Source organism: Lissotriton vulgaris, chromosome 6, assembly GCF_964263255.1.
Source record: "Lissotriton vulgaris chromosome 6, aLisVul1.2, whole genome shotgun sequence".
In the NCBI taxonomy this organism is placed as follows: domain Eukaryota; kingdom Metazoa; phylum Chordata; class Amphibia; order Caudata; family Salamandridae; genus Lissotriton; species Lissotriton vulgaris.
In genome coordinates, this window is record NC_141694.1 from 1,856,741,885 (window position 1) to 1,856,758,348 (window position 16,464).

Sequence of the window (16,464 nt, forward strand, 5' to 3'; positions counted from 1 at the left end):
CTTAGCGGTGACATAAGGACCTTGCTGGTCAAAATAGAGCTCGACTGGATCCCTCCCTTGCCCTTGGCAGTCCTATGCGAAGTCGTGAGTGTCGTCGCAGTCAGACTGCTGGTACTGGTTCTGTCGGGGACGGTCAAATGTGTTTGGTCTGCCTGGCCTGTCGTTGTTGGCGTGGTTCGTGAACCCTCGTCCCTGTCCTCTATTTCTAGGCCCACCCGCTACATCTCTTGTGTCCCTATTCCTATTCATTTCTAACAGGACCGGACATTGGGATTTCCAATGGCCAAATCCCTTGCAAAATGCACACTGGTTCTCGTCAATGTCTTTACGTCCAGCATAGGGTGCGGGTGTACGGTCTTTAGGGGGTGGGTTTCTAGGAGCATTCGACTGGTAATTTCCCTTGTACTGCTCTCGTCCTATAGTCACCCCCTGCAACTGTGCGATCATCACCCTTTCCTTCAGGTCCTTTTTCGTTTCCTCGGTCGCCCTATCATTCTCATTCTTCTGATGCTCATAATACTGGGACATTTGGAGGATAGCCGCAGGTTTGGAGGCCGCCCAACTACTCTCGCTAGCCTGTAGTTTCTGAGAGACCTCCTGTGACAGACCTTTAACATAGTTCTGGACAAACAGATGATGTCCGGTTACAGTGGTCATGTCCTGGCCACTGTAATCGGAAAACACTGTTTCAAACCGGGAGAAGTATTCTGATACGTCTTCTTGGGGTTTCTGGCGGCAGGCCGTTACTATCGACCAGTCCACCTTCTTTTCTGGGATCAGGGTTTTCAGTTTCTGCACGATCTTGTCTGGGAGTTCTAAAATGGATTTCAAAGGTTTCTGTCCAGGCTCTCGTTGTCTGTCTATGCCATCGAGTTGTGACCAGGTATGTCCGAACAGCTCAAGGTGGTCGACTTTACGGATTTGCTTCCACACATCAGCTGGCAGACATAACCCGAAAAACAAATCGATGTCAGCTAGGGTCATAATCGTTGAACCTAGGGCTGTACCTAATTCAGTGTAAAAGGCAGTGGGGTTTTTCCGTAAATCGGGTAGGGATTTTCGGAACGTCAGGATATCTTGTCGATCCCATGGTTGGTAGACCCAGTTATAAACTACCCTCCCTCTCGCATCTGGATGGTTAACATCATCGTGCGTTCCCTGACCTCGTGGGGGAACCCAGTAGGGAGCGGCCTCCCTTATAGGCATCATTGTATTAGTTTGTTCTATTCGGGGTTCAGTCGCTACAGGAGTCGTAGTTTTAGCTTCCGACCTCTGTTCAGTGAGGTGGCGGAAAACTTCAAGCGTACGCGTGAAGAGGTCCATCACGTCTAAGTATGGGCGTAAAATCCGTTCCGCTCCCGGATTTTGCGGATTTTCGGTAAATTCGCAATCCGCGAGATTCGCGAATTTCCCGCAAAATCCGCAAATCCGCGAGCAGCGGATTTTATGGCTTGCTCGCACTGTTCGCGTGAGTTCGCGGCTTCCCAGTTCAACTTCGCGCCCCGCGAATAAGCGCTAAATTGCAGAAATACTATCTTAGCAAAACTGAAACTACTTACCAGGTTCAAAAGTTCAAGCTCATCATTAGTAGCCATTTCCTGTAGTGCTTCCTGAGGGGCCCCTCCAGAGTTCAGTTGCCTACTTGCAACTATTAAGTGACCCTGCTCTAACCCTCAGAATAGTTACACATATGCCACAAAGGTCCTGAATTACAGCTAAGGGAGACAAGCAGGAGCCAGGCTGGAAGTTCAAATCCAGTGACACATTAATCAGCCCCTAATTCATTAGTGTCAGTTGGGGCAGGGCAGGTGTTGTAACTAATTTTGCAACAATGAAAGCACTTAGCAAGTGCAAAAGATCACTAATCAGGAAGCACTAAGAAAGCAGGTGCCAGCTAAAAAAATATTCTTTGACACATTAATCAGCCCCAAATTAATTCAGGTCACTTGAGGCAGGGAAGGTGTGCTTTGCTTTGCCACAATAATGTACACTGGACAACCAGAGGGTGCTGTGATGAAACAGAGGGTGGCATGGGTGAGCCAGAGGGTGGCATGAGTGAACCAGAGAGTGGCAGTGGTGACAGAGGGTGGCAGTGATGAAGAAGAGTGTCCCAAACAGGCTGGACACGTAGAAACAACAAGTTCGCAAAACTTGCGACCCGACAGGTAAGTTCGCGTTTGCAAAATTGTACAAAAACCCTCGCGAACAGGCAGAAACCCGCGCGAACACAAAAAACAAAAAAGATCCGCAAATTCGCGAGAATTCGCGGATTTTGCGGATTGCGAGTTCGCAAATCCGCAAAATTCGCGAACGCGAGATTCGCAAAATTCGCCCATGCTTAGTCACGTCACACTCGCCCTCATCCCCAATGTCAACTTTTCTATACAGAGTCGTTAGTTTCTCGGGACCTTTGTCTCGGTATCGGTCCTCATAAGCATTGAGGGTGTGATAACAAAATCACACGACAAAGTGTCGTCTGTTGCTATAGGCATATGAATTGTACATATCCATTACGTACTCCTCACTCTCTTTCCGTTCCACCAGTGTCTTTACTATCTTATCGATCCCTGCTCGCTCATCCTTGCTCAACTTGTTCATTCTAGTGGAATCTTCCTTTCGGGTATCAGGGTTGTCTAATGCTGCTGCTTGCGCTGCACGAGGGGTTCGGCTGGCGCGGAGGCCATGAGGACAGAGGCCCTGGCACTATTCTCATCTGTGCTTGGGGGCTGCGGGTGCTGTACTAAGGGTTGGGAAGGGGCATATGGAGGGGGAATGTAGATGATTGGAGGACCTAGTAATAGATCATCGTTCGCTCGCTGTTTCGAGGGTAACTCGGGGTAGAGCGTAGAGGGTGTTCTAACGGGACACTGACTCGATGTTTCGGACTCTTGCTTCTGTTTGGCTTCCTCTCTCTCCTTTATCTCTTCCTCTAACTTTCTGGCAGCTAGGTGAGCTGCTTTTCGTAGCTCTTTCTCTAATCTGACTTCGTTTCTCTTTTTCCGTTGTTCTGCTTCTTTGCGCCACATGCCGAGACTATCAAGCATAGTGGGCGTTGTCTTATTGTTACGAAGGGCTGTTTCCAGCAAGTTTATTTTATTGTAATCGAAGGATCCTATCAGTGACTTTCTTGATCCTTTTTCGTATATTTGTGCCATAGCTTGCTATAGGCTATAGCAACTAGTCCATACTTCATGAACATGTCCTTATTAGGGGTGCCTTCCAGTGGAGCCGGATGGTTCACCTTTAACCTCTTGGCTGCTAATGACAAGGGTAACTCGTCATGGACTTTCCATTGATTTCAATGGAAATTATATGGAAATAAGAATAATGCCTTAGCAGTAAAGGGGCTAATAAGCGGTCCGGGCTGAACCAACTACCAATCAGTGGGGAGAAGATAGGCATGACAGATTACAACGGGGGACAAAGGTCCGCACTACCTATCCTTCACTACTTGCAAAGACTAGACAGAATATTTCTATTCTACGTTATTTGCAAACAGAGAATATCTCAAAGAACCAACTTCGAACAATCAATGTTCGGACAATCAATCAATCAGTGGGGAGAAAAATAGGCACAACAGATTACAATGGGGGACAAAAGTCTGCGTTACCTACCCTTCACTATCTGCAAAGGAAGAGAGAATATTTCTATTCTTCCCTGTTTGCAGGCAGAGAATATCTCAAAAGAAAAACAATCGAAGAGTAATACTAGTATTTTACAAACAATCAAACAATCGTTTCCCAATTTGTCTTGTTACACGACCTTACCCGCACCGCATGGACAGTTTCTCGTCTTCCGCTTCCAGCGCCCGATCATCCTCTATTCTCCGTAACTGTCGCGGCACTCCTGATGGGTCCCAGTCAGGACCGTAGATCACTCGAGAGAGGTCTGTTCAGAACCGGTGAAGTTCGGATGATCGGCTGCCAGACGAGGGTCTATCGGGCAGGTGCACTTCCCGATCGTTGCAGTCGTTCACTCTGTTGTCAGGACCTCTCCCACTGGATCCACGTGTCGCGGATGGGCCCCACGTTTGGGACACCAATTGTTAAAAGGTAGGGCCGATGTCGACCAAGAACCTTTAGGTATTGCCCGGCGTTAGCCGCCTCTCATACCACTCAAAATTATCAAACAAAGAGGCAGGCGCTGGAGGCTGGAAGGCAGGAAACAGGAGTTTATTCCGACGGAGCAGAACACGTCAAATCAGACAACAGGGTATCTTCTCGAGGTGCTCTAAACGCATCTCTGAGGCCTGGCCTCTTATACACAGGTTTATGGTCTTTATTACAGTTTATTACATGTGGCACATTCCTGCAAACACTTTGAAGTACGGAAAGACATCCTCGGAATCCCCGCTTCAAGCCCGTTCCCACATACATTTACAGTAGAAGTCCCCACCCTGATCTCAGTAGGTGATGACTGTCACGGAGCTGGACATTCCGCCGGTTCCCGGAATGTGTGCGGCTGATCGGATCTCATGGGGTGGGGGCTTTGATCAGTCGAAGATCCTTTGAAGTGGGGCAGCTTCCTACTGTAGGGGGCAATAAACTGCATCCGCAGGGCCAGGTGGTGGCCTGGGATCGGGCCTGGACAATCGGGTACAGAGGAAGGGGGTTAATCAAAGGATGTATGATCATAAAAGGGATGGAGGGAGGTGTTGGCTGGGTACTGTATGTGGTTCCAAGGCAGGGTCGCGCTGAAAGAGGTTTATGGCCCAAGCATGTGAGAGCGGGGGCTGTCAGCGTGCGGGGGATGCTTGCGAGGTTAGAGGGAGAGAGAGACGCGCTGGCTATCGGCAGTGGGCAGAGAGGCCATGGCATTCAAAATGGCTGCTTCTTACGCGCACATATGAGCCTGAAAAGGGACAAGATGGCGCCGATAATGTTGATGTCGCAAACTAGATTTTAACACCCTGAGGACCAGTTGGGGGAAAGACTAGGCTTCTGCGCGAGGAGGAGGAGAGGCCCAGAGGAAAAGCAAGTGAAAGGCTGGCCAAAGGAGCCAGTGAAATCAGCTCTCTGCAAAGTTCGTCACCTCTGGAGGAAAGGAGGCCTGAAGAAAATGCTCCAGATAACTAGGGTTTGCCACCAGGAGAAAAATGCGCTAAAGATAGTCTAGATCAGTCCAACGGGGCCCGAGATATGGCCTTTGAAAGTTTTGAGCAACCTTTACAGCAAGCGGAGCTCCGCCGCTGGACGGGTGGGCCAGTCCCTGGAGGTTGCCCCTGAAAAGAAATGTGATGTGATGCGAACCCCATCCCTAGTTCAAGTTCAAGTTCAAGAATTTGTATAGCGCACTACTCACCCAGAGGGTCTCAAGGCGCTTGAGGGAGGGTGGGTGCATTACTTATCGAAAAGCCAGGTTTTTAGCTGCTTTCTGAAGGAGAGGTGGTTCTGTGTAAGGCGGAGGTGAGTGGGGAGAGAATTCCAGGTTTTGGCCGCTAAGTAGGAGAAGGATCTTCCTCCCATGGTGGATCTATGGATGCGCGGAATTGCGGCGAGGGCTTGATTGGATGATCGTAGTTGGCGGGTGGGTGTGTAGAAGGACAGTCGTGTGTTGAGGCATTCGGGTCCTAGGTCGTAGAGGGCCTTGTGTGCGTGGGTGAGGAGACGGAACGTTATTCTCTTGTTGACGGGGAGCCAGTGGATGTCTTTCAGGTGACCGGAAATGTGAGCTTGACGGGGGATGTCCAGTATGAGTCTGGCTGAGGCGTTTTGGATGCTTGGAGTTTTTTCTGTAGTTTGGCTGTGGTTCCGGCGTAAAGGGTATTTCCATAATCCAGTCGGCTAGTAACCAGTGCGTGGGTGACTGTCTTTCTTGTTTCGGTGGGGATCCAACTGAAGATTTTTTTGAGCATGCGTAGGATGTTGAAGCATGAAGATGAGACGGCGTTGACTTGTCTGGTCATCGAGAGGGAGGAGTCTAGGATGAAGCCCAGGTTACGAGCATGATCTGTAGGTATGGGTGCTGTACCCAGGGCCGGTGGCCACCATGAGATGATCCTAAGATGAGGACTTCTGTTTTGTCCGAGTTTAGTTTTAAACAGCTGTTCTTCATCCATTCGGCTACTTCTTTCATTCCTTCTTGTAGATTGGTTTTGGCGGTGTTTGAGTCTTCGGTGAAGGAGAGGATCAGCTGGGTGTCGTCTGCGTAGGAGATGATGTTGAGGTTGTGTTGTCGCGTGATGGATGCGAGGGGACTCATGTAAACGTTGAAGAGGGTGGGACTGAGTGATGATCCTTGTGGTACGCCGCAGATGACTTCGGTGGCCTCTGATTTGAATGGGGGGAGGCGGACTCTCTGGGTTCTTCCGGCGAGGAACGGGATGATCCAGTCCAAAGCTTTTCCTTGTATTCCGAAGTTGCTGAGGCGTTGTATGAGGGTGCTATGACAGACTGTGTCGGAGGCGGCGGAGAGGTCAAGTAGGATTAGGGCAACTGTTTCTCCGTTGTCCAGTAGCGTTCGGATGTCGTCTGTAGCAGCGATGAGGGCAGTTTCGGTGCTGTGTTTGGCTCGGAAGCCGGACTGTGAGGGGTCGAGGGAGTTGATGGATTCAAGGAAGGCGGCGAGCTGACTATTGACAGCTTTCTCAATGAATTTAGCAGGGAATGCGAGGAGTGAGATGGGGCGGTAGTTCTTAGGTTCAGAGGGGTCTGCTGTGGGTTTCTTCAGAAGGGCGCTGAGTTTGGCATGTTTCCAGCTTTCCGGGAAGGTAGCGGAGTTGAAGGAACAGTTGATGACATCGCGGAGATGTGGTGCGATGATGAGGTCTGCTTTGTTGAAGATGTGGTGGGGACATGGGTTGGTTGGTGAGCCTGAGTGGATGGAGTTCATCAGGCGGATGGTGTCTTCAGTAGTGATTGGGTTCCAGGCGCAAAGGTTGTGAGAGTGCTGTTTTGGTTCGGGGGTGGGTGGAGTGGTCTGTTCTTCGGACTGGTTTTCAAAGCTGTTATGTATGTCGGCAATTTTGTTGTGGAAGAAAGAGGATAGAGAGTCGCAGAGGTCTTGGGAGGGAGTTATGTCGTTGGTGCCGGCGGTGGGGTTGGTAAATTCTTTGACGATGTTGAATAGTTCCTTGCTGTTGTGGGCGTTGTTGTCGAGTCGATCCTTGAATGCTGATTTCTTGGTGGATCGGATCAATTGGTGGTGTTTGCGGGTGGCGTCCTTGAAGGTGGTCAGGTTGTCAGTGGTTGGTTTTTTTCTCCAGGTTTTCTCGAGGGTACGACATAGCTTCTTGGATTTCTTAAGGTCATCGTTGAACCAGGGGGCCTTTTTGCTACCTTGTTTGATCTGGTGGTTTTTCAAGGGTGCTAATTCATCAGCTCTGTAGGTGGTCCATTGTGTGAGTTTGTTGGCAGCTTGGTTTGGGTCCGATGATATGGCAGGGGGGTTTTGGTTAAGCGATGTGAAGAGTTGGTCGGTGGTAATTGTGTTCCAGTTTCTTCGAGGAATGGGTTGTGGGGGGCTGGGGGTCGTGGTCTTTTTGTAGCTGAAGTGAACGCAGCTGTGGTCTGTCCAATGGAGAGCTGTGGTGTGATCGAAGGAGATGTGTTTGCTGGAGGTGAAGATAGGGTCGAGCGTGTGTCCGGCTAAGTGGGTGGGGGTGTCAACAAGTTGTTTGAGTCCGAGATTGGCCAGGTTGCCCAGAAGGGTGTTGGTGTTGCTGTCGGTTTTCTTTTCCAGGTGAAAGTTAAGGTCTCCCAGTAGAATGTAGTTCTCGGAGGGGAGGGCATGTGGGCTGATGAAGTCAGTGATGTCTTCGTTGAATTGTGTGCGGGTTCCTGGTGGTCTGTAGATGATGGTGCCTCTGAGTGTGGTCTTGGGGTCGGTGTGGATCTGGAAGTGAAGGTGTTGGGCGGTCGCGAGGTTATCGTCGGAGCTGGTCGTGATTCGGATGGTGTTCTTATGGACGATGGCGATGCCTCCTCCTGTTTGGTTGGTGCGGTCTTTTTGGATGATCTTGTAAGCGTCCGGGATGGAAGCTTCCCTGAAGAACAAGGTGATTAGTTGGCTATCCATGTATAGACCTCTACCTCAGGGCATAACCAGTGAGGTCCTGATGGTTAGAAGGGTCCCATGGGTAGGCAACTTAAAGAAAACCATCCAGGGGGACTGTGTGCTGATACATTTTAGAGATCCCAGGACTGCCGCCCACATCTGTGGATGGCATCCGGATGACCAAGCGAGCACCATTAAGTCATTACCCCTTTCCTTCTTCTATCCACCACCGAATTACGAAGGGGATACGGAGAGATGGAGTACTTCGATTGAGAGGGGGGGTGAGTGGGACCATACCGGGAGAATAAACTCCAACTACCCCAGAATTCAACATCACGCGTTCCTCACACCAATTCTGGAGGAGGAGGGCTGGGAAATGTATTATGGGAGGGGAGGCGTCCTGGGGAAAGAAATAGAAGAGAATATCGCCCTAGAGTTCAACATCCAACATATTTTCCAACATTTAATAGATACAGTGCACTAGAAATGGTGGATTGACGGGTGAGGCCTCATGGTAAGGAGTATCTCCATTGCCATAGAGAGGGCTCAGACGGAACCATCACATCCTGTAGCCCCATACACGAAATAATGATAAAGACAGGCCAGAAAGGAGAAATGACTCACACAATTGAACTAAAAAAGTCCACTATCAACCACCCTAATAGTCATAGGGAAATAGGAGAATTAAGTGCAGATATAATTATGCCAACAATCCCCACGCCTAAGGTAAATGATCACGCTCCCCCTCCACTACCATCAGTAAATCACAAGCCGCCCTTCCTGAAAATACTCTCATGGAATGTGGCAGGCTTGGGAAACAAGTGGGATCAACCGGAATGGTTATCATTTGATTCTAAAGATATATGCCTCTCCCAAGAAACCTGGGCAAGGGAAGAGCTCTTCCCCCAAGGTTTTGCATCATTTTACATCCCAGCAAAATGGGGGGTAGAGGACGCCCTTCTGGTGGTCTTGCAGTATGGGTGGCAACTCACTTGGGATGCCAGGCCACACGTCTCCCGCTACCCTCAGAAGATATCCTAGTGGTGCAGCTCGATTGGTCAAATTCTCGTAGACTGGTCTTGATAAATGTTTATTCTAGACCAGTAAACATAGCACGAGAATCGACCACCATCGAGGAACTTTCAGTTTTCCTAAATGACTTACCCACGGGGATGCCAATTGTGGTGGTAGGGGATTTCAACTCGCCTTTTGAGCCTCTTGCAGGTCTCCTAGATGGCTCCTCACTAGAAGAGGATGCAAGATGGCTAGTTCCTCCAACGGTAGCTCCCCCCCTAGAGCATGGACCCCACTTGCTCTACAGATTACCGCCCTAACCCTTAAACAAGGAATTAGGGCGTGTAACGGTTGTACTAAATCTGACAATCCCAGTAAATACACTTTTAATAAAGTGGGCAGGGAGTCAAGAATAGACTACGTCCTAGTCCAACTGTCTTCATGGCAGCATATAGTTGATTTTAGGGTGTTAGCGAGAACAGATAGTGATCATAACGCCCTAGAATTAGACTATGTGAACCATGGAAAGGAGGGGAGGGACCATGCACTGGGGGCGGTAAGCCCAAACCCAAGTCTACTCCTCGAGAATAACAGAAAGAGAGTGAGGTGGGAAAAACTGGCTACCAACATGGAAAAACTATCATGCCTTTATACAAGAGTAATTCCAATATTAGAAAAAGTTGGATGCCTTATTTGGGAACCAACCTCACGGGAAACCCACAAAACAATGAGCTCCCTACACGAGGAACATATTAGAAACCTGGCAATAGTTCTCTCTTCCAAGATTCACAATAGAGGTGCTGGTTACCACCGTTCCACATGGTACAACGCAAGCTGCCGCAAGGCAAAGGGGGACCTTCTCTTTTCCATTAAAGAGGGTAAAAGTACATCAGAGATACAGTCTAGAAGACGGGCATACAAAAAATGGTCAATAGTGCCAAGATGGAATGGGATCAGAATAAATGGGAGGAACGTTCTAGCTCCCTGGCCACTAGGGACTCTCGGAAGTTCTGGCGTATAGTTAATAGGGGGTGCGAAGACCTAGCACCAGCAATAGAACCAAATATTGCTCCAAGCGCCTGGCAGGAACATTTCCAGTCCCTCTATACAGAGGAAAACGGGGCTAAATCCTATTTTCCCCCACCCGTTCCAAATCATCTAGGGGGGGAACTCTTCACAGAAAAGGAGGTCAGAGCAGCAATCCTAGGTCTAGCACTGGGCAAAGCACCAGGTCTGGATGGTCTTCCTGGTGACCTGTTTAAACAGGAGCCTGACGTGTGGGCCCCTTACCTATTGGTATTATTTAACGCAGTTCTGAGGGGTATGGAGGTGCCTCTTACTTGGCTGGGAGCGGAGGTGGTTCCTATATTCAAAAAGGGCACCCCCCTCCTCCCAGCCAATTACAGGCCCATCAGCCTCATAGACGTGTCCCAGAAGCTCTTTGGGGGCTTGCATTAGATCGGCTCCAGAGCTGGATGGAGGAGTATGCTATTTTGAGCCCATACCAGGCAGGTTTTAGAAGGGGGATATCAACAACTGACCAAATATTCAGTCTAAACCTCATCTATTGGAGGACTGCACTAGTCGAGGGGAGCAGTTTGTACACTGTGTTTGTGGACCTGAGAGCTGCCTTCGACTTGGTCCCCAGACCAAAACTATGGAGAGTCCTGGCAGAGATGGGTGTCCCTGCGGAAATCCTATCCATCTTAACTCCATGGCTGCTAAGGCAATTTCCCTCCTGTGCTGGGAATTGCTATTTTACTTGTTTTATGACGAGCTGGGCTCGTCATCAGTGTACGAGGAGGCTACACCATGACGAGCCCAGCTGGCAGGAATGGGGACCTTACAGACAAATTCCCCGTTGACAGAGGGGTTAGACAGGGCTGTGTGCTCGCACCGACCCTGTTCTGCCTCTTTGTGAACGGGGGTGATTGCCCACCTGTCTAGGATTGCAGACATTGATGCCCCTAAGCTGGATGGCAGCAGGGTGCCCGCCATTATGTTTGCGGATGACACCCTGATGCTATCTAAATCCCCTATGGGAATCCAAAGGGTATTGGATGGATTCCTCGATTTCTGTTCGGAAAGGGGACTTGAGATCAACGCACAAAAAACAAAATACATGATCCTAAACCCCACTCCATCAACACGCCCAAATCCCTTGCTTGGCTCAGTCCGTTTGGAGAGGGTCTCTACATTTGAGTACCTGGGGGTAACCCTAAACAAGAAAATGACCTGGGAAACACACAAAACTAAATCTAACATGAAACTGGTGCAGCTAGTGGGAGGCATCTCAAGGATGGTTAAGAACTCCACATACCGTCCACTGGGTCCAATTATCCAAATTTACAAAGCACAGGCCCGGGGGGCAGTTACTTATGGGGGCGAACTCTGGGCTCACACCACTGCTCAGAAACTGATGTCTACTGAAAATAAATGTATTAGGCAGTTGGCAGCCCTCCCCGCAAGTACCCCGCTGCTCCCTTTGAGACTGGACCTGGATATTAGGCCAATCGAAGATGAATTGGGACTTAAGCCATTAACTTTCTGGCGAAGACTCTGGAGCAGCATTGATCCTATTAAATATAGGACTGAGCTTCAGGAGTTTCTAAACACACCAAATGCCAACTCCATTCCATGGCTAACCTATATAAAAAGGTCATTTGAGACACTTGGCTTACCAGAACTATGGAATGACCCAGCAAAAGCTTGCACCAGGATTTCACGGCAAGAACTATTAAAGGTTTACTACAACTCAAAACTTACTGTTGCCGTGAACGAGACGCGGGTGGGCTCCTTGACAAATGTATTCCCCCAAAATAAAGACTTTTTCTTCTTTGAATGCGTCTTGGATGGAATGAACCCACCGCTTGCTAGGAAACTTTTTGTCCAGTGGAGTTATGGCACCCTACCTCTAAGGTTATTCACAAGCTCATGGTCTTCGACCCCGACTACTGAGCGATGCCCGGCATGTGCCCATCCTCGAGAAAATGACTCACATGTGGTATTTTTCTGTGAACCTTACCGAAAAATTAGGAAATATTGGCTTATACCCCTCCTCAAAAACATGGGCTTCAGAAAATTTTTACCTGCCTATAGAATCCTGAAGACTGACTCCTCCCTAGAGACAGTGTTTGCAATGGCAAAGTTCCTAACGGCAATGTGGCACTTACGCTTACGCTTCATTAAGCTGAACGCGGACTCTTAGTCATGTACTACCAAATTTTATTGGATAATTAATTTTAGATACCTTGATTTATTCTCCAGAGACCAATTTTTTATCGTTTTGGTGTATTGCAAATACTTTTCTGTTTATGATGAGTGTACATCTTTTATGATCTTATTGGTCGAAATAAAGATTTCAAAAGTAAAGTAAATATTCAGGAAACCAGTGCGAGGAGCGCCCCATAATACCCTGTGAGGCTTGGCACTATTTCAGATGAAAAAGCACTCGTTTGTGGCGACCCCAAGAGAGCGGAGGCACCACCAAAATGTTCACGAAGTGCGGGGGAGCCGCAGGAGCAGCTCAGCTTCCGCTCAAGAAAGGTCAGAGTTCCCACTCTATTTTTGGTGGGACTCTATGACAAAAAAAACCTTTAAGAGTTTCAAGTGTTTTGTAAGCTTACACCTGGCTGCAATCTTTGTTTTGCAGTGGGGAAGTTTTTGCCTCAGTGGTTACAACCATTTGCAACCTGAAAGTGTTTAAATGTTAAGAGAAATTCTTTAGGGGTGAAAGGTAGTAATTGCACATGTGTTTATTTACCATAGTGACTTTTGGTTAAGTGTAGTATTTTTATTTTTATGAAAGTGTCTTTGCTGCGAACACATTCTAGGGGTGAAGGACTATAATTACATAGATGATGTGATTTTAAATGTGATGCTCTCAGGGGCTAGGTTTAAAGTGTGTGTTTCATGCTAAAGTAACTTGGATGAACCAAATCCCTTAGACATGCATGGACATGTTCCCTTGTGAGTGCTGTAATGAAGTAATGAAGCTGACAACCACTCATGCCAATTAAGCCTGCTTTATTGCCAATATTAACTGCACGTTCATTCAAAGTAATATTCCATTATTTCATTTTAATACACGGGAATGTTCTGACGTGATTTGTTGATCTAGCCCTCCCTCTGTAAGGGGTAGGAATGATTAGGCAATGTCATCCAAAAGTATTTCATCCAGCTTGTGTATATTTGTATATTGAGTAGGGTGTGTGTAATAAAAGTACTTTTTCATTTTCGAAAGAAAAAGCTCAGACTGGGCAATCATTTATTAAGTGTTATTATTGCGTATCTGTGAATGGTGATTGCAGCCCACACCACCTCCATTGAATAGGCCTTGGACTGCTCGACTTTGCTACCCTGTGGTAGTCAAGCGCTACAATGGGGTGTTTGGTTTCTAGTGGAAAACAAATGTAGCCCCATTACTTGTGCAGGCCACACAACTAATTAATCATGTTCTTATACTGCGTGATTGGCTAGCGAGCCGATTTTTGGTGGGTCTGGAAAGTCCAAGCAATAAATAAAGATGCCTTTAAATTCTGTATTTATCTTGTCACATTTGGTCCACTTAAAAGACAGAGCTCAAATGACAGGCTATGTCTTCTGACAAACTGCTGCTTATGTTTAGGCCTCGCCTAGGCAGCGATTGCGCTGTCTCTTTGAGACATGCTGTATTCAGGATATGTGGATAAAGCTCCGCCTACTTCCCACCCATCTTTTTAAATGGTTCCTGCCCCTGTCCTTTGTAAATGGTGGCTTTTCATTGGTGATAAGGCTTTGTAGTCCCTCCTTAGTACCGCCTTGTCTCTTTTTGTAACCTCCCATGAGAACATCCCTGTTACTTGTGTTGTTACGCCCTAGGTTATAATTACAGCCTCAAGGGGCTATTTTCTTAAGTGCCTTTAGACAAGACACTTACTTCGTCCTAAACTAGATTGGCAGTGGCTACTTTACTCACTAGCACATCTTACATTTATATTAGACCTTCTATAAATTTCCTTCATCAGCTCCACATAGAGTAAAACCTAATCTGGAATTAATTTAATAATTATTTTGTCTCATTTAAAGCTACTAATTGTATAGAGGGAAATAACTATTTGAATGTAGTTGTGGTACTGTCTTGCATGCAATGCATTATGGGCATGGTGGATTTACCATATCTTCAAAGTTTATGATGCTCACTAGAGACCTCTAGGCACAGCTTGTAGTCCTGCACCGAGACAAGCAGTGCTGGTGTTTTGCTCACTAGGGACCTCTAGGCGCAGCTTGCTGCACTGCTCCTACCAAATCTCATTTATATTACCCCCTCTATGAATTTCCCTTCATCAGCTCCACAAAGACTACAACCTAATCTGGAATTAATATAATAATTATTTTGTCTCATTTTAGAGCTAGTAATTGTATACATGGACCTACCTATTTTAATATACTTGTGGTGCTGTCTTGCATGCAATCCATTATGTGTAGGGTAGATTTACCATAACTTCAAAGTTTATGATGCTCACTAGGGACCTCTAGGCTCAGCTTGGGGTACTGCACCTAGACAAGCAGTACTGGTGCCTTGCTCACTAGGGACCTCTAGGCGTATTTCCCTTCATCATGTCCACATAGAGTACAACCTAATCTGAAACTATTATAATATTTGTTTTGTCACATTTTAAAGCTACTAATTGTATATATGGACATAGTTATTTGAATGTACCTGTGTACTGTCTTGCATGGAATGCATTATGGGTAGGTGGATTTACCATATCTTCTGCAGGGTGCAGTACCATATGTGACCAAATGTTTATGATGCTCACTAGGGACCTCTAGGAGCAGCTTGCGGTACTGCACCTAGACAAGCAGTGCTGGTGCCATACTCACTAGGGAGCTCTAGGAGCAGCTTGCGGTACTGCATCTAAACAAGCAACGCTGGTGCCTTGCTCACTAGAGGCCTCTAGGAGAAGATTGTGGTACTGCACCTAGGCATGTAGTGCTGGTGCCTTGCTCACTAGGGACCTCTAGTAGCTGCTTGAGGTACTGCACCTAGACATGCAGTGCTGGTGCCTTGTTCACTAGGGGCCTCTAGGAGCAGCTTGCAGTACTGCACCTAGACAAGCAGTGCTGGTGCCTTGCTCAGTAGAGACCTCTAGGAGCAGATTTTGGTACTGCACCTAGACATGTAGTGCTGGTGCCTTGCTCACTAGGGACCTTTAGGAGCTGCTTGAGGTACTGTACCTAGTCATACAGTGCTGGTGCTTTGCTCACTAGGGACCTCTAGGAGCAGATTGTGTTACTGCATCTATACATGTAGTGCTGGTGCCTTGCTCACAAGGGACCTCTAGGAGGAGCTTGCGGTACTGCCCTGAGACATGCAGTGCTTGTTCCTGGGTCACTACGCACCCATTTGCAATGCACTAAGTCTTGCATTACTGAAAGTATGAGCTATTGGCATTGCAATATTATTTGCAATGCCAATACCTCAAACTATCAGTAATGCGAGACCGATTGAATTGCAAATGCTATTTTTAACATGGAATCAATATGTACAGACTCCCCTCTCTTTGCAGTCAGGGGCAGAAAAGTAAAGTGAATCATGTGACAATCCTGCTGGGGTACATGAAGTGTGAAGTGAAAGGCTGTACAATGTCCTTTTTTGTAATACGCAACAAAATGTAATAGCCTGTAAATGAACTGTACACATTCAGCGGTTAGGAAAGAAAAAATTACACATTTTTTTTGTAATTATGAATCCTGATGGAAACAAAGATTTTAATAGGATCAAAACAAATCAAATACATTACTTGACGATGCAGAAATGATAAATATTAATTGAAAAGCGGTTTTCACACATCATTGTTTTGTCCAACGTAGTTTTATCAGTATAATTGTATGTTTGTGCACATTTAGGGGCCATTTAAATAGAAAATGTGCTGTCTGTAAACAACAGTGCTCTACCACACAATGCTTTAGTTACATTAAAAATATCCAAGTGGGTTTCAAATGTTTGTGGCTCTAAAAATTGATTTGTGGTTGTAAAATGTTTGGGAAGCATTGCTCTAGTGTATTTAATACAGAAAATGATCTGATAAGGTTTCTTATTTTCATGCTAGAACCATTTATGGCAATTGGTAACATTTAGGTGACTCCCTGTCTCCAGCATGGAGAACCATATACATGCTCCGCCTCCCTGGGGGTGCACAATAGTTTGTCTTGCATGGTATTATTGTATTATATATATCTCTGTTAATGCTTCCAGGTTGTGCTCTCCCTCTCAGCTCTGTGCAGTAATGTCTTAATGGCAAGGCCCATTGGTTTACTAGCATCGCCTCTTTCTGCCTCTCCCAGTGAGCATCGAGTCCATGAAAAATAAGATTCAGGATGAAGCTGAGACCATGTGGAAACTGAACCACCACCGGGTACTAAAGCTCTACGCGGTCTGTCTGCTCGCCGATCCCGTCTTCATTGTCACTG

General features: G+C 47.1%; 1 protein-coding gene across 2 annotated transcripts in view; it reads left to right on the forward strand.

Moving 5' to 3' along the window:
* Positions 1–16,464, forward strand: part of LOC147709660 (tyrosine-protein kinase Src42A-like) — a 309,465-nt gene that overhangs the window by 240,423 nt on the left and 52,578 nt on the right. For both annotated transcript variants that reach the window (XR_015296713.1, XM_086928180.1), the window contains exon 5: positions 16,339–16,448. Coding sequence is in view for 1 of the 2 variants with exons in the window: in XM_086928180.1 (XP_086784306.1) it covers positions 16,339–16,448 (110 nt within the window). In the remaining variant the exon portion in view is untranslated. The remainder of the gene's footprint in view (positions 1–16,338; positions 16,449–16,464) is intronic.